The sequence below is a fragment of the Somniosus microcephalus genome, chromosome 22, assembly GCF_052327205.1.
Source record: "Somniosus microcephalus isolate GS21.2 chromosome 22, FLI_Smic_1.0, whole genome shotgun sequence".
NCBI classification, from domain to species: Eukaryota; Metazoa; Chordata; class Chondrichthyes; order Squaliformes; family Somniosidae; genus Somniosus; species Somniosus microcephalus.
The window spans coordinates 13,392,966-13,417,062 of record NC_141008.1 but is presented as its reverse complement, the minus strand read 5'-3'; the positions used below and the strand labels follow the sequence as shown (position 1 = coordinate 13,417,062).

Sequence of the window (24,097 nt, the reverse complement as noted above, 5' to 3'; positions counted from 1 at the left end):
CAGTTATTCTCTTAAAGGTACATACACAACAATTCCTCCCCTTTTAGATAAACAGTACATAACATTCATTTAACAACTAAATGATAACGAATTACAATCACAATTACTGTTACTAGATACAGTGGTTAAGTTTAAGCAATTATAAGTTCAGTCTTTGAGGAGGCTTCCTGATTCTGTCTGGATAACGCCTCTTTGGGGTAACAGGTTCTTCTGGCAATGTTGAGTCGGAATCAATGTCGTTGTTTGGTTCATCTGCTTCCAATATTACCGGTTCTGCGGTAGCTGCAATTGGAACGTCGATTTCATTACCAGGTGTATCAGATCGTGGTGTGGAGATGACGTTTTCCAGTGACTCTAGAATCTGGTCAGCATGGCGTCTTACAATGCTCTCCCCAACGTCCATGGTATACATGAGAGGTCGTTGTCGTGTACAAATCGTTCCTGGCTGCCATTTCTCGGTGCGGTAGTCCCGGGCCAAAACTGGTTGACCTATCTTAAAACTCCTGGTCGGCCTTTCATTCATATTCTGAAACTGCCTGTTCTCCACATCTCTTCGGACGTTTGGCTTAACCAAATCCAAGCGGCATCGTAGTCTTCGATTGAAGAACATCATGGCTGGAGTTTGGTTGGTAACCGCATGTGTCGCATTCCGGTAGGCAAACAAGAAGTTGTCCACCTTGTGTTGTAGGGGTATATCTTCATTACACATTGCCTTGATAGCCTTCTTGAATGTTTGGACAAACCTCTCGGCCAATCCATTAGTGGCTGGATGATATGGGGCAGATGTGTAATGCTTAACACCATTGTTCTTTAAGAACCTCCGGAACTCTTCAGACACAAACTGTGGTCCATTGTCAGAGCAAATCTGTTCAGGCAGCCCATTCCTGGCGAATATGGTTCGTAAAACTGTGATAGTTTTTTCCGTGGTGGTTGAGGACACTTTTATTACCTCTGGCCACTTTGAATGTGCTTCCACCGCAATTAAAAACATCGAGTCCATGAAGGGACCAGCAAAATCAACGTGCACCCTTTGCCATGGAGATGAGCGCCACTCCCATGGATGTAGAGGGGCTTGTGGTGGGGCGTTTTGGACCTTCTGGCATCCTGTACAGCTCTTGGTCATCTCTTCGATTTCTCTATCGATTCCCGGCCACCACACAAACGCTCTGGCTAAGCTCTTCATTTTTACCCCACCCAGATGACCCTCATGAAGCTCATTGAGCACTCTATCCGTCAACTTAGATGGAATTACTACTCTGGATCCACACATCAAGGTTCCTCTGCACACTGACAGCTGTTCTCTTCTCGGCGAGAATGCTGGCAGCAGTGGTTCGCCATGTGCTGGCCATCCCTTCACCGTTAAATCATAGACCCGTGATAGTGTCGGGTCATTCCGTGTTTCCTTTTCTATGTTTGCATTCGTCACAGGGAGACATTCAACTATGGTCGAGTGGAATAACTCCATTGGATCCACTGCAAGGTCGTCTTCTTCCACCGTCGGCAACGGTAGACGTGACAATCCATCAGCATTTCCATGCTGTTTAGTTCCTTTGTACTCGATGTCATATTGGTGTGCCCCTAGGAAAAGGGACCATCTCTGCAGCCGTTGTGCTGTCATTATCGGTACGCCCTTCTGAGGGTTGAAAATGGAGACAAGAGGTTGATGATCGGTTAGTAGAGTAAATTTTTGACCGTGCAGATAGTGATTGAACTTCTTCACCCCCCACACTAGGCTGAGGGCCTCTCTGTCAATCTGGGCGTAGTTACGCTCGGCAGAAGTTAACGAGCGTGACGCAAAAGCTATCGGCCTCTCCAAACCATCAAGGAATTTATGTGACAGTACCGCCCCAATGCCGTAGGGAGACGCATCACACGCCAGCCTGATTGGCAGTGCTGGGTTGTAGTGAGCCAATACTTCCTTCGAAGTGATTAAGTCCTTACTCTTCTGAAAAGCACGTTTACAATCATCGCTCCATTTCCATGCTACCCCCGTTCGTAGCAGGGCGTTCAGTGGGTGCAGAATTGTCGACAAATTTGGCAAAAACTTATGATAGTAATTCACCAACCCGAGGAATGACCTCAGTTGCGACACATTTTCAGGCGCTGGGGCCTTAACAACCGCTTCAATTTTGTCAGGGGAATTATGTAACCCCTCTTCATCAATCACGTGGCCACAATACGATATCTGTTTCTTAAAAAATTCGCACTTGGGGCGGTTGGCTCGCAGCCCATGTTCCCGTAGTCTAGTGAGCACCTGTTCTAGGTTGTTAAGGTGTTCACTGTCATCTTCACCTGTTACAAGGATGTCGTCCAAGTAACACTGAGTCCCCGGAATCCTTTGCAGGACTTGTTCCATCGCTCTTTGCCATATCGCCGGAGCCGATGCTACTCTGAATACCAATCGATGATACTGGTAAAGACCTTTGTGAGTGTTTATCGTGAGATACTTCCTAGAGGACTCTTCAACCTCCATCTGCAAATATGCTTGTGCTAGGTCAATTTTTGTAAAACGCTTCCCTCCAGACAGTGAGGCGAAGATGTCTTCTATCCTTGGAAGAGGATATTGCACTGTGTGAAGGACAGGGTTCACCATCACCTTGAAATCCCCACAGGTGCGAATCTTCCTTGGCTCTCCGGACTTATTGCTTAACGTTTTCTTCATGACAGGAACGATGGGTGTCGCCCACTCGCTCCAGTCGACCTTAGACAACACGCCCGCCTTCTCCAGATTCTCCAGCTCTGCCTCGACGGCTGGGCGAATTGCATATGGTACCGGTCTTGCTTTGAAAAACTTGGGAACTGCATTCTCTTCTATATTTAACGAGGCGGTTACGCCTTTAAGCGTGCCCAGTTCTTGTTGAAATACCTCTTTGGCGTTCGCTAAGATTGTTGACAATCGTCCAGGAGTGACGTCTTCATCTTTTTTACCGTCCACCGTCATTGCATGAATGGAATGCCAATCTAAGTTTATCTTCCTGATCCATTCCCGTCCCAATAACGGTGGTCCACCATTTGGCAGTATGTAGAGATACAATTTCCGTATTTTCTTGCCATTGTATTCGACAGGCACCCTTATTTTTCCTCTGGGGTATACTTTTTGCCCTGTATACATCGTCAAGACGATGGATGTCTCTCTCAAGGGTATGTGTGAAAATAGCCGCTCGTAGTCTCGTCGATTCATGATGGTTAGCGCTGATCCTGTATCCAATTCCATTTTAACTTGGGACCCTGCTATCGCGAGGGTGACCCAAATGGTTCGGTGATCCTCTTTTTGTAAGAATTCGCAATAATTTACAGTTCTGAAGATTCATGTTTTTTTGATTAAAGTATCCCTGGGCAATGTGCTTTTTAAATTTCCAGGAATAAAATGGCTGTCACACCACATGGCCGAATGACAAAAGAGGTTTGGAATGCAGCTTTCTGTGTCTGGAAGTAAGGGTCAATGAAGACAAAGGACATTGCTTTGTTTATAAAGCAATTGAATGCTATTAGCATTTGTTTGTACATCGAGTGGATACACCTAAACTGCAGAAGAGACTCTTTGTATCTTGAATGGGTTTCCAATCACACAGTACTGGACTATAGAGCAGGGTATCTCCCTTTTGTTTTCAGCACAAGGAGCTCTGAAAATCACATTAACTCAATCTAACCACTTTGAGTTAGCCTATCACAGGGGAATTTTGCACACAGCCTGCAAGGCAGGACGGGAGGGGCTCACCAGATATATAAAGATCGATGCTGAAGCTATCTGGCCTCTTGACTTCCTGGGACATAGGTGAGCTCTCTCTCTCTCTCTCTCTTCGCTGGACCATGTGAGCAGAGATTTTCTGACTCTCAACAAGGCAACCTAGCAGGAGTTAAGGGGGGATGGTGATTTAAGGGAATTGCTAAGATTGTTTAAATAACATTGTAGCCATTGTGTCCCTCGTTTTTGCCGTGTGTACCCCCTTGTTATATAGTTTTACAATTTTACTGTGTTCGTGTGGGATAGTTTGATATTGTGATTGTAGTTTCTTTTAGTTAATAAAGCTTGATTTTTTTCTCTCATCCAAACCACGTGTTCCGTTTTAATATTATTAATTATAAGTTCCTCCACTCAGAACTAAAGGAGGAGTAGCGATTCGAAACCGCTGTTTGTAAATTGGTTTAGAGTGCAGCAGCAAAAAGACTGCTGGCCAGGTAGATTACCTTAAACCAGTTTAAACGAAGCCCCCGGAATCCTTACATTTTGCGATTACATTGTGAAGTTTGAGACAGCTTAATCTCCTGTTCTCGGATTCACTATCGCTCATCTGGTCTTCGGAACTACTGTCCGTCATCTTTTGTACTTTCTTGTACGGTTCCTTAGTAGCCTTTTTGTTGTCGCTGGTCTTCTTCCCAGACCTACAAACTCGTGCAATGTGTCCAATCTTCCCGCATTGTCTGCATATTTTGTCTTTGGACCAGCAGTCCTTCTGGTCATGGTTAGTTCTGCCGCAGCGATAACATTTTGCAAATCCCCGTGTCATTTCGTGGGTGCCGTATTCCTGTGGTTTTTGTTGAATTTCTGCAGCTCCCCTGGCTGCTGCTTCATACGATACTGCCACGCTGAAAGCCTTATCTAGCGTCAGCTCTTTTTCTGCGAGTAACTTCTCTGTGTTCCTTCACTCAGGAGTCCACAGACAAATTTGTCCCGTAGGGTATCTGCCAGTCCTGCTCTGAACTGGCAGTGCTTTGATAGCTTGCGTAGTTCCGTAAGATACTCAGCATTGCTCTCATCTTTGTGCTGAGTTCTCCTGTGGAATTTAAATCTTTCTGCTATCAACAGCGGTGCAGGGGTTAAGTGCTCCTGTAGAACAGCAACAATTTCGTTAAAACTCTTCGCCTTCGGTTTGGCTGGAGTAATCAGATCCCGCAATAGGCCGTACGTTCTAGCGCCCATTAAGTTTAGCAATATTGATGCCTTTTTCCCCTCCGCTATTTCATTTGCCTCGAAATATACCTCGACTCTTTCCACATACGTGGTCCAGTCCTCTAATGTATTATCAAAAGCAGTGATACAGCCAGTCTTCGGCATCTTGCAAATCTAAAATGGCGCCTCCCGCGCTTTGCCTTCTTCCCCGATTTAACAAAATGGCGCCTCCCGCGCTTTGTCTTCTTCCCCGCTGTTGTTAGCGCTGCTTTCCACGGTTTCTTGCGCGTATTCTTTTTCTTAATATTTTCCCGTCGTGGAGCGGACCCTCTGGGACACTTCCCTCCCTCTTCTTAGGTCCGAACGCTGCCCGGCTTCGAAACACCAGCCGCGCCCTGTGTGCTCCAACCTCTCTCTCTCTCCTTGCTTCCCGACTCGCTGCCCAGCCCCGTTGAAAGGCCACCCGATCGAGCTTCAGCCCGCCGCAGCCCAGGAAGGATCAGAGCACTACCCGCCACCAGCCCGATTAGCTGGGAAACCACAGACCGAGGAACCCAGCCTGGCTCTGGAAAGTCGCTCCTGCAAAGCCTTGAACCCGATGATTGATGGTCGACGCCCGTTTCTCGAGTTTCAATGGACTCTTTTTTTTTCTTTCTTCTGGCTCCGACCTTCAACAACGTCGTCGGAGCTGCTGCTGAGTTGCAGGTAAGTTCGTTTCTTACTCGTCGCCAGTGTTAAGTCCGTGAATGATTTAGACACGGACCAGCAGGAGTGAAAACAAACTGATCTTTACTGGTGGAAGTCCATAACGAAACTAAACAACAGAGGCTCTCTAGCGCCTTTTATACAGGGATGGTCACTGCCGGTACTGCAGTCTGAGACCAGTTATTCTCTTATACATACACAACACACCCCAGCAACTATAGCCATTGCTTAGCTACCAGTGGCTGAAATGTCAACAGAAAAACAATAATATTTGAAACATCTCTACTACATTTGAATATCCTTCCCTTCACCCTTGAAAAAGAAAAAAAAATTAACCATCCGGATCCAGGCAGCAAATAAAACAGCTGAGAAACGGTAACATGGGAGAATGAGCTGGCTGCAAGGCGATGAGATTAGTTGGGGTACTGACAGTCGCGTTCTTGAATGGGTGGGGTTGGCAAGAGGAAGCCATGACACAATTTACTGTCCATGTCTCAAACTTGGTTTAACCCAAACAAAAGGATTGAAGTGGGTTTGGGCCAATTTGGAAGTCGGTCATTGTATTCCGTCGAGTATAGAAGATTAAAGGGTGATCTAATTGTGGCGTTTAAGATGATTAGAGGATTTGATAGGGTAGAGAGAGAAATGATTTCCTCTGGTAGGAGAGTCCAGAACAAGGGAGCAGCGGCAGCAGCGGACCTGCGAGGGAGCAGCGGCAGCAGCGGGAGCGGCGGACCTGCGAGGGAGCAGTGGCAGCAGCGGGAGCGGCGGACCTGCGAGGGAACAGCGGCAGCAGCGGCAGCAGCGGGAGCGGCGGACCTGCGAGGGAACAGCGGCAGCAGCGGGAGCGGCGGACCGGCGAGCGAGCAGCGGCAGCAGCGGGAGCGGCGGACCGGCGAGGGAACAGCGGCTGTGGGAGAAAATAAAGGTCGGTGGTTTTCAGGCCCAGTCGAGCAGCGGCAGAATTCGAGGGTGACGTCACAGTACAGAAAGTGACGCCGGCGCAGGGGAAGAAGCTGATTGGTGAGTAGTGGGTGAGTGCTTTTTTTTCTTCAATTTTAAGTTTATTTCTTTTAAGGTAGTTCATAGTTAAGTTAGTTTGGGAGAGCGAGAATCCGAGAGTTTAAATTTGAGGTAAGAGTTTTTTAATTAAAAGTATGGCAGGGGACCTCAGTCCCATGCATTGCACGGCCTGCAGCATGTGGGAATTCCTAGACGCTTCTTGCAGTCAGGATGACCACATGTGCAGTAAGTACCAACGGTTTGGCCAAATTGAGATCCGGTTTTCGGAGCTTGAGCATCAGCTGGAGGCACTGCGGTGTATCCGCGACGCTGAGAGTTACGTGGATAGCGCGTTTTTAGACGTGGTCACCCCGCAGCTTAAGAAAGTGCAGTCAAAGAGGGAATAGGAGACCACCAGTCAGAAGGGGGCAGGCAGGTAGTCAGGAAAGGCCCAGAGTGCATCTCTTTCAACATCTGTCTTTCTGTGTTGGAAAACAGTGAAAGTGACAGTTTTGCAGCCGCAGATGTGATTCCAGGATGGTATGTTGCCTCCTTCAGGGTCAAGGATGTCACTGAACAGCTGCAGGGCATTCTGAAGGGGGAGGGCGAACAGTCAGAGGTCGTGTTTCACATTGGTACGAACGACATAGGTAGAAAGAGGGATGAGGTCCTGCAACAAGAATTTAGGGAGCTAGGTAGTGTAGTGTATGTGCCTTTAAGAGCCCCATGTGTACTGTAATGCAGGTAATGGCCACTCGGGCTATATAAGCCTGTATATTGTGTTGTATCAGTTAGTTCCCCTCCAGACTTTGTTTAGTAAACACCTATGAAACCAACTCCTGTCTTCAGTGTCTCTATCAACACACAGACACAACAGTGGCGACGAATTGGAAACGGACTTACCTGCAATTCGGCAGCACCTCAAGGACATCGATTCCTCTGGCGTCCAAAGTTGAAGAAAAATCAAGAAAAAGAAAAAGCTGTGGTTTCACCAGCTAGCCAAGCTGGTGGCAGGTACTGCAATAATCCTTCCTGGGCGTTGGGCTGGGGCTCCAGTGGCTGGCTCTACAGCTGGGCCAAGCAGCGAAAGCGGAGGCAAGCAGTAACAGATGGGGAGGGAGCACTCGGGAGACGGCCGGCGCTGCAAGCAGGTCGGCGTTCAGACATAGAGAGAGAGTCCGGCGGGAACAAGTCTCCAACTGTAAATAAATAAATAGAAAGAACGGAAACCGCGGTGTCATTGGCAGCAGCGGCGGGGAAAGAGCGGGAAGCGCCATTTTATTTCTAGGATGCCTAAGTCTGGCAATATTGATGCTTTTGATAACGAGATAGAGGATTGGACCACATATTTGGAAAGAGTGGAGGTATATTGCACCGCAAATGGAATAGAAGATGAAAAAAAAGCTTCAGTACTGCTAAATCTAATGGGCGCAAAGACATACGGGCTGTTACGAAATTTAATCACTCCAGCCAAACCAAAGGACAAGAATTTTAAAGAAATTGTTGATACCCTACAGGAGCACTTAAACCCAACACCGCTGCTGATGGCGGAACGATTCAAATTCTTCAAGAGAAATCAACACAAGAATGAAAGTAACGCTGATTACCTCACCGAATTGAGAAAGCTATCAAAACACTGCCAATTCGGGGCAGGACTAGCAGATTATCTTCGAGACAAATTCGTCTGCGGTCTCTTAAGTGAAGGAACACAGAAAAGGCTGCTTTCTGAAAAAGATTTAACACTGGACAAGGCTTTCAGTATGGCTGTATCATACGAAGCAGCCACAAGAGGAGCTGCAGAGATACAACAAAAGATGCAGGACTTCGGCACCCATGAAATGACACAGGGTTTCGAGAGATGTTATCGCTGCAGCAGATCCACCCATGACCAGAGGTACTGCTGGTTCAAGGACAAAGCATGCAGGCAATGCAGAAAGATTGGACACATTGCACGGGTATGCCGATCTGGACAAAAAAAATCTACAGACAGGAAAAAAAAAAATCAATAAAGAAAAGTACAGAAAGGTACAAATGATGACGGACAGTAGCTCCGAAGACCAGAAGAGCGATAGCGACTCCGAAAACAAGAGACTAAGCTGTCTCAAATTACATAATGTAATTGCCAAAGATGATTACCAGACCATTTGGGTTACCCTCACGATAGCAGGGTTCCCAGTTAAAATGGAGCGAGATACAGGGTCAGCTCTGACCATCATAAATCGACGGGATTACGAGCGGCTATTTCCGCATATACCATTAAAAGACACATCCATTATCTTGAAAACATATATGGGGCAGAAAGTATACCCCAAAGGAAAAAGAAGGGTGCCTGTTGTATACAACGGCAAGGAAATACAAAAGTTGTATTTATACATTCTACAAGATGGTGGTCCACCGCTGTTGGGACGTGAATGGATCAGGAAAATACGTTTAGACTGGCACTCCATTCAGGCACTGACGGTGACCAGTAAGAAAAAAAACGATGATGACGTCATACCTGAATGATTAAAAGACATCTTGGCCAACGCCAAAGAAGTGTTTCAAGAGAAACTAGGAACCTTGAAAGGCATCACCGCCTCAATAAAAGTGGAAGATGCAGCAATTCCCAAGTTTTTTAAGGCAATTCGTCCAGCAGTCGAGGCAGAGCTGGAGAATTTGGAAAAGGCAGGCGTATTATCGAAAATAGATTGGAGCGAGTGGGCAACACCCATCGTTCCAGTCATGAAGAAAGCATTGAATAATGATAAATCTGAAGAACAGAGAAAAATTCGCATCTGTGGAGACTTCGAGGTGCCTGTAAACCCGGTCCTTCACACGGTACAGTATCCTCTTCCGAGGATAGAAGATATTTTCGCCTCACTATCCGGAGGGAAACGTTTCACCAAAATTGACTTGGCACAGGCATATCTACAGATGGAGGTTGAAGAGGCCTCTAAAAAATATCTCACGATAAATACACACAAAGGTCTGTACCAGTACAATCAACTGGTTTTCGGAGTAACATCCGCTCCAGCTATCTGGCAAAGAGCTATGGAGCAAGTCCTCCAAGGGATTCCGGGGACTCAATGCTACCTAGACGACATCCTTGTAACAGGAGAAAACGACAACGAGCACCTTGCCAATTTGGAGCAGGTGCTCACTAGGCTGAGAGAACGGGGCCTACGAGCAAATCGCCCCAAGTGCGAATTTTTCCAAAATCAAATATCATATTGTGGCCACATAATTAATAAGGAAGGGTTGCATAAGTCACCTGAAAAAATTGAAGCGGTCATAAAAGCCCCAGCACCTGAAAATGTTTCACAATTAAGGTCGTTCCTGGGATTAATAAATTACTATCATAAATTTTTACCGAACTTATCAACTCTTCTACACCCTCTTAATGAACTGCTACAAACAGGAGTAATTTGGAAATGGAGCGAAGACTGTAAACGTGCCTTCCATAAATGCAAAGACTTAATCACGTCCAAAGAAGTTTTGGCTCATTACAACCCATCACTGCCAATCAGACTGGCGTGCGATGCATCCCCTTACGGCGTAGGAGCAGTATTATCGCATAGATTCCCTGATGGCTCGGAACGGCCGATAGCTTTTGCGTCACGCTCATTGAACTCAGCTGAGCGTAACTATGCCCAAATCGACAGGGAAGCACTCAGCCTGGTATGGGGAGTGAAGAAATTCAACCATTACCTACACGGACAAAAATTTACCTTGTTGACTGACCATCAACCCCTCATCTCCATATTCAACCCTAAAAAGGGTGTTCCCATTATGACAGCGCAAAGGCTACAGAGGTGGTCCCTTTTTCTAGGGGCACACCAATACAACATAGAATACAAAGGATCAAAACAGCATGGGAATGCTGACAGGTTATCGCGCCTACCGTTGCCAACGGTAGAAGAAGCACCTACCGTAGACCCAGTGGAGATTTTCCACTCTACCATAGTCGAATGTCTACCAGTAACAAATTCTGCCATTGAAAGGGAAACTAGAAATGACCCGACTCTCTCACAAGTCTACGATTTAACAGTGAAGGGATGGCCAGCACATGGCGAACCACTGTTGCCAGCATTCTCGCAAAGAAGAGAACAGCTGTCAGTGTGCCGAGGAACCTTGATGTGTGGATCCAGAGTGGTGATTCCACCCAAACTCCAGGATAAAGTTCTAAAGGAGCTTCACGAGGGGCATCTGGGTGGAGTGAAAATGAAGAACCTAGCCAGGGTGTTTGTATGGTGGCCAGGTATCAATGGAGACATCGAAGAAATGACCAAGAGCTGCCTAAGATGCCAGAAGGTCCAAAACGCTCCACCCCAAGCCCCTCGACATCCATGGGAGTGGCCCTCATCTCCCTGGCAAAGGGTACACATCGACTTTGCTGGTCCATTTATGGACTCAATGTTCTTAATCGCGGTTGATGCACACTCCAAGTGGCCGGAGGTAATAAAGATGTCCTCCACCACCACGGAAAAAACCATCACAGTATTAAGGACCATATTTGCCAGGAATGGGCTGCCGGAACAGATCCGTCTGATAATGGACCGCAATTTGTGTCTGAAGAATTCAGGAAGTTCTTAAAAAACAATGGGGTTAAGCACTACACGTCCGCCCCATACCATCCCACCACCAATGGATTGGCTGAAAGGTTTGTCCAGACCTTCAAGAAGGCCATAAAGGCCATGGGTAATGAAGACATAAAACTTCAGCACAAGGTGGATAACTTGTTGTTCGCATACAGGAATGCAACACATATGGTTTCAAACCAAACTCCCGCCATGATGTTCTTCAATAGAAGCCTAAGATGCCGGCTGGATTTGATCAAGCCCAACATCAGAAGGGACGTGGAGAACCGGCAATTTCATGGCATGAATGAAAGGCCAACTAGAACCTTCCAGATAGGTCAACAAGTTTTGGCCCGGGACTACCGTACCAAGAAATGGCAGCCTGGAACTATCTGCACACGACTAGGACCGCTGATGTATACCGTGGACATCGGAGAAAGCATAATAAGGCGCCATGCTGACCAAATCATAGAGTCATCCGAAAAGGGACAACCTACATCACAACTCTATACGCCTAACGATGAAGTAGAGATACCCATATCTACCTCCGATACGGTGATACTGGAACCCGATGAACCCGACACTGGCATTCAAGCCGAATCAGCCTTGCCAAAAGAACCTACTACACCACCAGAAACTACTACACCACCGAGGCGTTATCCGGACCGAGTCAGGAAGCCTCCAGAGAGACTGACTTATAATTAATTAAATGCAGCAATGTGTAGATTATTTTTCTTGTAACATGTAATTAATAATTACTTAAAATATTATGTACTGGTTGGCTAAAAGGGGAGGAATTGTAGTGTATGTGCCTTTAAGAGCCCCATGTGTACTGTAATGCCGGTAATGGCCACTCAGGCTATATAAGCCTGTATATTGTGTTGTATCAGTTAGTTCCCCTCCAGACTTTGTTTAGTAAACACCTATGAAACCAACTCCTGTCTTCAGTGTCTCTATCAACACACAGACACAACAGGTAGCAGATTAAAAAGCAGGACCTCAAAGGTTGTAATCTCTGGATTACTCCCGGTACCACGTGCTAGTGAGTGTAGGAATAGGAGGATAGAGCAGATGAATGCGTGGCTAAAGATTTGGTGCAGGAGGGAGGGCTTTAGTTTCCTGGATCACTGGGTCTGTTTCTGGGGAAGGTGGGACCTGTACGTCGGACGGGTTGCACCTGAACCGGAACGGGAGCAACATCCTTGCGGGGAGGTTTGCTAATGCTGTTGGGGGGGGTTTAAACTAACTTGGCAGGGGGATGGGATGTGGAGTGGAGTTATAGTAGGGGGTGATGCACAGCCAAATATAGAGGAAAAAACAAGTCAGTCTGGAAGGCAGAGCAAATATGTAACGGCAGAAGGGAGTATGGCAAGGCTGGATGGCATTTATTTTAATGCAAGGAGTCTTGCGAGTAAGGCAGATGAATTGAAGGTGTTGATGAACACATGGGAGTATGATATTGTTGCTATCACAGACACATGGTTGAGGGAGGGGCAGGACTGGCAGCTCAATATTCCAGGGTATAGAATCTTCAGGCGAGACAGAGTGGGGTGTAAAAGAGGAGGGGATGTCGCAATATTAATCAAGGAGTCAATTACTGCAGTAAGGAGGGATGATATCTTAGCAGGTTCCTCTAATGAGGCCATATGGGTAGAGCTTAAAAACAAAAAGGGGGCAAGCACTTTGCTGGGAGTGTACTATAGGCCTCCAAACAGTCAGGGAGATAGAGGAACAGATATGTAGGCAAATATCGGAGAAGTGTAGAAATAATAGGGTAATAATAGTAGGGGATTTCAACTTCCCCAATATTAACTGAGATAGTCATAGTGTGAAAGGCTTAGAGGGTGCGGAATTCTTAAAGTGCACCCAGGAGAGCTTTTTGAGCCAGCATGTAGAAAGTCCTACAAGAGAGGGGGCGGTACTGGACCTAATTCTAGGGAATGTAGCTGGACAAGTGGTAGAAGTGTCAGTAGGAGAGCATTTTGGTGACAGTGACCATAATTTGGTGAGATTTAAGGTAGTCATGGAAAAGAACAACGATGGACCGGAAATAAAGGTTCTAAATTGGGGGAAGGCCGATTTTAATATGATAAGGCAGGATCTGGCCAAAGTGGACTGGGATCAGCTACTTGAAGGAAAATTCACATCAGAGCAGTGGGAGTCATTCAGAAAGGAAATAGAGAGAGTACAGCCCCAACATGTTCCCGTAAAGGTCAAGGGTGGGACCAACTAGTCCAGGGAACCCTGGATGTCAAGGGATATACAAGAACGGATTAGGAAAAAAAGGGAGGCTTTTAGCAGATACAAAGGACTAAAAACAGTGGAAGCCCTAGAGGAGTATAGAAAGTGCAGGGGGTTACTTAAAAAAAGAAATTAGGAGAGCAAAGAGTGGGCATGAAAAAACACTGGCGGGCAAAATAAAGGAAAATCCCAAGGTGTTTTAGAAGTATATTAAGGGCAAGAGGATAACCAGGGAAAGAGAAGGGCCCATTAGGGACCAAAGTGGCAATCTGCGTGTAGAGCCGGAAGATGTAGGTGAGGTTTTAAATGAATATTTTGCATCTGTGTTCACGATGGAGAAGGACGATGCAGGCATAGAAATCTGGCAGGGGGATTGTGATATACTTAGCGGGCTTAAAAGTGGATAAATCCCCAGGCCAGACGAGATGTATCCCAGGCTGCTGTGTGAGGCAAGGGAGGAGATTGCAGGGGATCTGACACAAATTTTCAGAACCTCTCTGGCCACAGGGGAGGTGCCAGAGGACTGCTAACATAGTACCATTATTCAAGAAGGGTAGTAGGGATAAACCAGGGAATTACAGGCCAGTGAGCCTAACATCAGTGGTAGGGAAATTATTAGAAAAAATTCTGAGGGACAGAATTAGTCTCCACTTGGAGAGGCAAGGATTAATCAAGGATAGTCAGCATGGCTTTGTCAGGGGGAGATCATGTCTAACCAATTTGATTGAATTTTTCGAGGGGGTGACTAGGTGTGTGGATGAGGGTAGTGCAGTTGATGTAGTCTACATGGACTTCAGTAAGGCTTTTGACAAAGTCCAGCATGGGAGACTGGTCAAGAAGGTAAGAGCCCATGGGATCCAGGGCAATTTGGCACATTGGATCCAAAATTGGCTTCGTGGCAGGAGGCAGAGGATGATGATCGCCATTTTTGTGACTGGAAGCCTGTGTCCAGTGGTGTACCGCAGGGATCGGTGCTGGGTCCTTTGCTGTTTGTCGTGTACATTAATGATTTAGATATGAATGTAGGAGGTATGATCAGCAAGTTCGCAGATGACACGAAAATTGCTGGAGTGGTAAATAGCGAGGAGGGAAGCCTCAGGCTACAGGACGATATAGATGGGTTGGTCAGATGGGCAGAACAGTGGCAAATGGAATTTAACCCTGAAAAGTGTGAGGTGATGCATTTTGGGAGGACTAACAAGGTAAAGGAATACACAATGAATGGTCGGACCCTAGGAAGAACAGAGGATCAGAGGGACCTTGGTGTTCATGTACATAGATCCCTGAAGGCAGCAGGACAGGTAGATAAGGTGGTTAAGAAGGCATATGGGATACTTGCCTTCATTAGCCGAGGCATAGAATATAAGAGCAGGGAGGTTATGATGGAGCTGCACAAAACGCTAGTTAGGCCACAGTTTGAATACTGTGTGCAGTTCTGGTCGCCACACTATAGGAAGGATGTGATTGCATTAGAGGGTGCAGAGGAGATTCACCAGGCTGTTACCTGGGCTGGAGCGTTTCAGCTGTGAAGATAGACTGGACAGGCTGGGGTTGTTTTCCTTAGAGCAGAGAAGGCTAAGGGGGGACCTGATTGAGGTGTACAAAATTATGAGGGGCATAGATAGGGTAGATAGAAAGGAACTTTTCCCCTTAGTAGAGGGGTCAATAACCAGGGGGCATAGTTTCAGGGTAAGGGGCAGGAGGTTTAGAGGGGATTTAAGGAAAAACTTTTTCACCCAGAGGGTGGTTGGAATCTGGAACTCACTGCCTGAAAGGGTGGTAGAGGCAGGAATCCTCACAACATTCAAGAAGCATTTAGATGAGCACTTGAAACGCCACAGCATACAAGGCTACGGACCAAGTGCTGGAAAATGGGACTAGAATAGACAGGGCTTGATGGCCGGCGTGGACACGATGGGCCGAAGGGCCTCTTTCTGTGCTGTATAACTCTATGACTTATTATATTTCAAATTAGAGCCAGGCCATTCAGGGGTGATGTCAGGAAGTACTTCTTCATACAAAGGGTAGTGGAAATCTGGAACTCTCTCCCCGCAAAAAGCTGTTGAGCCCAGGGGGTCAATTAAAACTTTCAAAACTGAGATTGATAGTTTTTTTGTTAAATAAGGGTATTAAGGGTTAAAGAACCAAGGTGGGTAAATGAAGTTCAGCCCTGATCTAATTGAATGTTTGAACAGGCTCAAGGGGCTGAATGACCTACGCCTGCTCTTGTGTTCCCATTGATCAAGTTGAATTGTAAAAAAAAATGGGCATGTGACAATCGGGATTCCTTCGGAATCTGAAGACCTTTCTATGGCTGACAGACTCTTCAACAAAATAAGAAAAAATTGATTTCATAATTCCCATCTCATGAGCGTTTGGAGATTGCAAAATTGAAAGTTCTTCTCACACATTCAGCTCCACAAGTAGAAATACCTTGTCCAAACAACATGAGGCATTAAAAAATATGTTATTAGTCTAGAATTGGTTGATGGAGCAGCAGTGAGCTAGTGGCTGGTACTCACCAAGAGAATGTCTGCGACAATTGCCCAATTCAAAGCGAGGAAGATCTCACCCACGAAGATGAAGAACTTTGGAAAAAGAAGAAGAACTTTACTCAGTGTGTCATTTTGTACTACCATCAGGCACTAGGCAAGGAGAAGACATGCAGTCACCATGGGGTTGCCGGGGCGATGGCAATGATTGCTATCGGCTATCCCTAAATTACATGCCTAATCTTCAGCATGGTCGCCAGTTTTTGAATGTAGCCACTAAGTGATGGGGGAAGGCGCAGGGTGGTTGCACTACGAGCTAAGCTGGTGGGTCGTGAGCTGGTTGCAGATTAGTCGTGCGAATGCACTTCAGTATAAAAAGATTCAGTAGTACACATAGGCAGGAGAGTGGTTAACAAGCCCGTGATAAAGACAGGTCAGAGGACATGATTACACAAAGCCACTTCATTGCTGGAAAAGGATAAAAAGAAAGAAAAGAATGACCTCAAGATGTCCCAAAGCACTTTACTGCCAATTAAGTTCTTTTGAAGTGTAGTCACTGTTGTAATGTAGGAAACATGGTGCCCCATTTGTGCACAGCAAGGTCCCACAAACAGCAATGTGATAAATGACTAGATAATCTATTTTAGCGATGTTGGTTGAGGGATAAATATTGGCCAGAACACTGGGGATAACTCCCCCTGCTCTTCTTCAAATGGTGCCGTGGGATCTTTTACGTCCACCTGAGGGAGCAGACGGGGACTCGGTTTAACGTCTTATCCGAAAGATCCAACAGTGCAGCACTCCCTCAGCACTGCACTGGAGTGTCAGGCTGGATTTTTATGCTCAAGTCTCTGGAGTGGGACTTGAACCCAAACCTTCTGACTCCGAGGCAAGAGTGCTACCCACTGAGCCACAGCTGACACACAACAGCTCTGGAATAGAGCAGAGGCTCCGTGCACTGAATGCAGGGTGGAGAACCATCTGGGGCACACTGCATGTGGGACGGCACATTGCCTGGGCCAGTTGTATACGGGACGGCACATTGCCTGGGCCAGTTGTATACGGGACGGCACATTGCCTGGGCCAGTTGTATACGGGACGGCACATTGCCTGGGCCAGTTGTATATGGGACGGCACATTGCCTGGGCCAGTTGTATACGGGACGGCACACTTTCTTGTCATCCTGGTGAAAGTACGCTCCAAGTTCTCTACAGCTTTAACACCCTTTCTATAATGTGCTGCAAGTGTGTTATATAGGGTGTGTATTATATAGGGTGTGTATTATATAAAGCTGTGTATTATACAAGGCTGGGACATTTTACTACATTAATGGCGCTATATAAATGCAAGTTGTTGTTGATATCGGGCAGTGTATTTTATGCGGCTGTGCATCATACAGCGGACTTACAATATTGGTTTCTCATATATAGAATGATAGAATTTTCCAGCACAGGAGGTGGTCATTCGGCCCATCGTGCCTGTGCTGATCATGGATATCTGTCAGTGAGCTACAAAGCACATGCTCACTGGGCGTGTGTGTGAGTGTGTGTGTATCTGTGTGTGTCTGTGTGTGTATCAGTGTGAGTGTGAGTGTGAGTGTGTGTGTGTGAGTGTGTGTGTGTGTATCAGTGTGAGTGTGAGTGTGAGTGTGTGTGTGTGTGTGTGTGTGTGTGTGTGTGGAGGGATGGAATGGGGAATTTAGACAACATGGTTGGAAGAGGAGCAGAGGAGTTCTCCCCGGTGTCCTGGCCAATATTTATCCCTCGACCAACAACCTCTAAAACAGATTATCTGGCCATTTATCCTGTTGTTGTTTGCGGGAGCTTGCTGTGCATAGATTGGCTGCTGTGTTTCCTACATTACAACAGTGACAACACAACAGTGTGGGAACTGGCTAGTATAAGAACTTGGGTAATGAACTTAAGGAGATCGGAGATGAATTTCTTAAAGGGAAAGGTAAGCCTAGGGATAAATCACATGAATTACAGGAAGTACATCATCTCTGAAAGTGCCTGGCTCTTTAAATGATGCATTTTTCTTGTCAGTAAATGTTCAGATGGGATCTTTGAGGGCCTTTAATGTACAAGGCAACTCCTGACAGGGCCTGTAACCTGTACTGATGTCCTGTTATACCCAGTATTTTATCATGCAGTGCCCATTCTCTGAACCTGCCACGAGAGCTCAGTCTTCACCGTGTTTCTCTGCGAGTATTCTGGATTTGTTTGGGGTTTTTTCCAGATACAGTGCTGCCATCTACTAGCTGGAAGATATAGCGCTGCCTTCACCGGCCGCTCAGCCTCTGCAGAGCATCCGTCACTCCGCGTTTTCAATCGCGGCGTCGACCAACTAGTTACCTAGTCAGCCTGTTGCAGTCCTTCCCTCAATACCCGGACCGTGGCCTTTGTAAAATTATATACCTGGGCGTTGACCACAATCGTGGGCAGGGCCGAATCCCAAATCTTAGCAAAATGAATCATGGTATGGTCGCAGTCACTCGGAGGTGGTTTGACTTCCACTTGCCCTTTGCTATTGGGGGCCAGCTACCATTAGAGATTGGAGGTGAGCACGGCCTCATCGGGTCAGTGAGCAATCGCACCTTATATTTACCAACTCTGACCCCAAGCCTCTTCGGCTATCCCAATTTCTATTTTCGGCTGACTGAAATGCCCTATGAATATAACCTTCCGGTTTCCACATCTCCTCCTCATCTCCTCACAATGCATTCTGTCCTCCCTCTTTCTCCGAGCTCTGTGGCCTGTAGCAAACCCCGAGGGTTATTTCATCGCTCTGTCTTAGGAAAGGTCCAGACAGAGTATTTCACTGGGTACACCTGCCCTTCTGTGATGTGGGCCGGCGAAGTTGACGCGTTGCCGGTGATTTTTCACTAGGTATCACCGGCAGGTAAATTCCCCATCACCTGCGTGCACTTAGAAATCTAAACCGCAGGGCTTACGTCCTTTACCTCCTAAGGGTCTCTGATTGATAGACCTGTACCCTGTCCTTTCCTATCCAATCTACCCTTCCTTAACATCCTATCCCACACGGTGTTGTCTTCCTGTCCAACTACTGCCGTAAGCCATTCTTCAGCTAGTCCGAACACATCTTAGTTCCTGCTGCTACAACGGTCCCTAGTTCGGCCATTATGTCTGAATGATTCACGTAGATGCCCCAGAATAAAGCTTTCCTCCACCTTCTGCCTCCGGTACCCGACTGAATCCAGGATTTCTCGCATCTTTTGGGATCCTGATGGTATGTCGGCCAAATTTCATTCTTCAATCAGACTCACTCATCCCCCCCCCCGCCATTTCCGTTTCTGCTAGCGGCCTCTGTGTCTCGCTTGTCTCCTGGCTCCTGCTGTTATGGTGCACTCTATCTTTCCTACAACATTCCTTTCACTCTAACAATCCCAGTTACTTCGGTGTCAGTCATGGCTCAGTTGGGAGCACTCTCGCCTCCGAGTCAAAAGAGTCGTGGGTTCAAGTTCCACTCCAGAGACCTGAGCACATAATCTCGGCTGCCACTCCAGTACAGTACTGAGGGAGCTTCCGCTGCACTGTCGGAGGTGCTGCCTTTCAGAAATGGGGATGCTCGCTGATGACTGCACAGTGTTCAGTGCCATTCACAACTCCTCAGACAATGAAGCAGTCCATGCCCGCATGCAACAAGACCTGGACGACGTTCAGGCTTGGGCCGATAAGTGGCAGGTAACATTCACGCCACACAAGTGCCAAGCAATGACTATCTCTAACGAGCGAGAGTCTAACCACCGCCCCTTGACATTACCATCGCCGAATCCCCCACCATCAACATCCTAGGGGTCACCATTGTCCAGAAACTTAACTGGACCAGCCACATAAATACTGTGGCAACAAGAGCAGGTCAGAGGCTAGATATTCTGCAGCGAGTGTCTCATCTCCTGACTCCCCAAAGCCTTTCCACCATCTACAAGGCACAAGTAAGGAGTGTGATGGAATACTCTCCACTTGCCTGGATGAGTGCAGCTCCAACAACACTCAAGAAGCTCGACGCCATCCAGGACAAAGCAGCCCGCTTGATTGGCACCCCCTCTACCACCTTAAACATTCACTCCCTCCACCACCGGCGTACCATGGCTGCAGTGTGTACCATCTACAAGATACACTGCAGCAACTCGCCAAGGCTTCTTTGGCAGCACCTCCCAAACCCGTGACCTCTTCCACCTAGAAGGACAAGGGCAGCAGGCGCATGGGAACACCACCACCTCCAAGTTCCCCTCCAAGTCACACACCACCCTGACTTCGAAGTATATCACCATTCCTTCATCGTCGCTGGGTCAAAATCCTGGAACTCACTCCCTAACAGCACTGTGGGAGCACCTTCACCACACGGACTGCAGCGGTTCAAGAAGGCGGCTCACCACCACCTTCTCAAGGGCAATTAGGGATGGGCAATAAATGCTGGCCTTGCCAGCGGCGCCCACATCCCATAAAACATTTTTAAAAACCCAAGACTCTGTCTGCCCTCTCAGGTGGATGTAAAAGAGCTCATGGCACTATTTGAAAAAGAGTTGGGGAGTCCTCCCCAGTGTCCTGTTTTTATCCTTTAACTATCATTAAAACAGATTATCTGGCCATTATCACATTGCTGTTTATGGGAGTTTGCAGTACGTAACTTGACTGCCGTGTTTCATACATTACAACAGTGACTGTACTTTAATAAAAGTACTTAATTGGCTGCAAAGTGCTTTGGGACATCCTAAGGTTGTGAAAAGTACGATATATCACAGAAATCACAGAAATCACAGAAACCCCACAGTGCAGATAGAGGCCATTTCGGCCCATCGAGCCTGCACCGACACATATCCCACCCGATCCCCGTAACCCCTACACCAACACATATCCCACCCTATCCCCATAACCCCACGTATTTAATCCCCCTAACACTAAGGGTCAATTTATCATAGCCAATCAACCTAACCCGCACATCTTTGGACTGTGGGAGGAAACCGGAGCACCCGGAGAAAACCCACGCAAACACGGGGAGAATGTGCAAACTCCACACAGACAGTCACCCGAGGCCGGATTTGAACCCGGGTCCCTGGCGCTGTGAGGCAACAGTGCTAACCACTATATATGCAAGTACTTCATGAAAAATGACAATTATTCTTATACAATTCTTATTTGGACTTCCAAAAGGCATTTGACAAGGTTCCACACAAAAGATTACTGATCAAGTTAAAAAATCACGGGATTGGGGGTAATATACTGGCATGGGTGGAAGATTGGAGGAGGGGACCGAGTGTAACACATCAAAGTTTGCAGATGATACTAAGATGGGAGGGAAAGTAGTGTGAGGAGGACATAAAAAACCTGCAAGGGGACATAGACAGGCTAAGTAAGTGGGCAGAGATTTGGCAGATGGAATACAATACTGGAAAGTGTGAGGTTATGCACTTTGGCAGGAAAAATCGTAGAGCAAGTTATTATCTTAATGGCAAGAAACTTGAAAGTACTGAAGTACAAAGGGATCTGGGGGTCCTGGTGCACGAAACTCAAAAGGTTAGTATGCAGGTGCAGCAAGTGATTAAGAAGGCCAATGGAATGTTGGCTTTCATTGCTAGGGGGATAGAATATAAAAATAGGGAGGTATTGCTTCAGTTGTACAAGGTATTGGTGAGACCGCACCTGGAATACTGCATACAGTTTTGGTGTCCATACTTAAGAAAGGACATACTTGCTCTCGAGTCAGTACAAAGAAGGTTCACTCGATTAATCCCGGGGATGGACATATGAGGAGAGGCTGAGTAGATTGGGACTCTACTCATTGGAGTTCAGAAGAATGAGAGGCGATCTTATTGAAACATATAAGATTATGAAGGGGTTGGATCGGGTGGATGCAGGGAGGATGTTCCAGATGATGGGTGAAACTAGGGCTAGGGGGCATAGTCTTAGAATAAGGGGCTGCTCTTTCAAAACTGAGAGGAGGAGGAACTACTTCACTCAGAGGGTGGTAGGTCCATGGAATATGCTGCCCCAAAAAGCTGTCGAAGCTACATCATTACATAAATTTAAAACAGAAATAGACAGTTTCCTAGAAGAAAAGGGAATTAAGGGTTACGGGGAGCGGGCAGGAATTTGGACATGAGTCTAGGTTCGGATAGGTCATGGCCCTGTGGGTAGCGGAGCGGGCCCAGGGGCCGTGTAGCCTGATCCTGCTCCTGTTTCGTGTGTCTAATTCTGTTAGATTCAGGAGATAGTCCTGTCATAGTGGATTGGCGGTTAGGATCAGATCAGCCATGATCTTATTGAATGGCGGAGCAGGCTCGAGGGGCCAATTGGCCTACTCCTGCTCCTATTTCTTATGTTCTTATTGGCTATCTAACAGAAAACAAAGAGTTGGGATAAATGGTTCGTTCTCAGGCTGGCAATCAGTAACTAGTGGTGTTCCGCAGGGGTCAGTGCTGGGACCCCAACTCTTTACAATTTATATATTAATGATTTGGAGGAAGGGACCGAGTGCAACATATCCAAGTTTGCCGATGATACAAAGATGGGGGGGAAAGCAGTGAGTGAGGAGGACATAAAAAACCTGCAAAAGGACATAGACAGGCTAAGTGAGTGGGCAGAGATTTGGCAGATGCAATATAATGTTGGAAAGTGTGAGGTTATGCACTTTGGCAGAAAAAATCAAAGAGCAAGTTATTATCTAAATGGAGAGAAACTGCAAAGTGCTACAGTACAAAGGGATCTGGGGGTCCTGGTGCATGAAACACAAAAAGTTAGTATGCAGGTGCAGCAGGTGATCAGGAAGGCCAATGGAATCTTGGCTTTTATTGCAAGGGGGATGGAGTATAAAAACAGGGAAGTCTTGCTGCAGTTATACAGGGTATTGGTGAGGCCACACCTGGAATACTGCGTGCAGTTTTGGTTTCCATATTTAAGAAAAGATATACTTGCTCTCGAGGCAGTTCAGAGAAGGTTCACTCGGTTGATTCCAGAGACGAGGGGGTTGACGTATGAGGAAAGGTTGAGTAGGTTGGGCCTCTACTCATTGGAATTCAGAAGAATGAGAGGCGATCTTATTGAAACATATAAGATTGTGAGGGGGCTTGATCGGGTGGATGCGGTGAAGATGTTTCCACTGATGGGTGAGACTAGAACTAGGGGGCATAATCTTAGAATAAGGGGCTGCCCTTTCAAAACTGAGATGAGGAGAAACTTCTTCACTCAGAGGGTAGTAAATCTATGGAATTTGCTACCCCAGAGAGCTGTGGAAGCTGCAACATTAAATAAATTTAAAATGGAGATAGACAGTTTCCTAGCAGATAAGGGAATTAGGGGTTACGGGGAGAGGGCAGGAAAGTGGACGTGAGTCTAGATTCAGATCAGCCATGATCCTATTGAATGGCGGAGCAGGCCCGAGGGGCCGTATGGCCTACTCCTGCTCCTATTTCTTATGTTCTTATAAATATTTTCTTCACATCCTAATTAACTTGTTCTTAACCAAACAGCGAAAGTATATCTGAGCAGCACCCTGGGATGTGTGTCCATGTTAAAGGTGCTATAGAGATGCAAGGTGCTGAGAGCATTACTTTACAATCCCCGTAGCTACGTTTCAATGTGATCCTCACTTACATCTCCCTGAGCACCTCGTACATCAGTACAAAGTCAGAGTACTGTAGGGTAACATCAGTACTTACATACGCCATTGCAGCGCTGTGTTTGGCCAGCACGATAGCAAAGAAGAGGCAGGGGCTGCAGCTCAACATGCCGACTGCACAAATAAGAGGGTCTGCTTGAGGATTCTTCTTCTTCAAGTGTTTCGAAATCACTGCCCCGATCCCTATTCCGATGACTCCTGTCACGCAGGTTATGGCTCCGAATATTAAGCTGTGCAAAACAGGAGTGAGTGTGGAAAGTACAGTGACTGCGGTGAGCAAGGAACACAAGGAAGCATCAGCGACAAAGGCCAATGAAACATCATCAGATCCAACCTGCCTGTTAATGCTCAGGGTGTACGGCGATAGACAGCATCAGATTCCGGCTGTCCGTTACGTGCGCTGTATCTGCACCATTTTAAAGAATGACTCTTTACCTGCCTCCGTCTTCCTCCCCTGCACGTCAAAAAATATTGGCCCAGACTTTGCTGGCAAAATAACGCGAGTTAAAGGTACCCCCTCCTATTATTAGTGTGTAATAAAAACAGCAATTTGTGGTGAGGAAGAGCTACGC

At 46.8% G+C, this 24,097-nt stretch overlaps 1 protein-coding gene across 1 annotated transcript in view; it reads right to left on the bottom strand.

The window, feature by feature from the left end:
- LOC147102040 (protein spinster homolog 1-like) overlaps positions 1-24,097 on the bottom strand; it is a 187,295-nt gene that overhangs the window by 58,404 nt on the left and 104,794 nt on the right. The window contains exons 8-9 of the mRNA XM_085964196.1: positions 23,566-23,755; positions 15,918-15,983 (exon numbers count right to left, since the gene is read on the bottom strand). Coding sequence (XP_085820322.1) covers positions 15,918-15,983; positions 23,566-23,755 — 256 coding nt within the window. The remainder of the gene's footprint in view (positions 1-15,917; positions 15,984-23,565; positions 23,756-24,097) is intronic.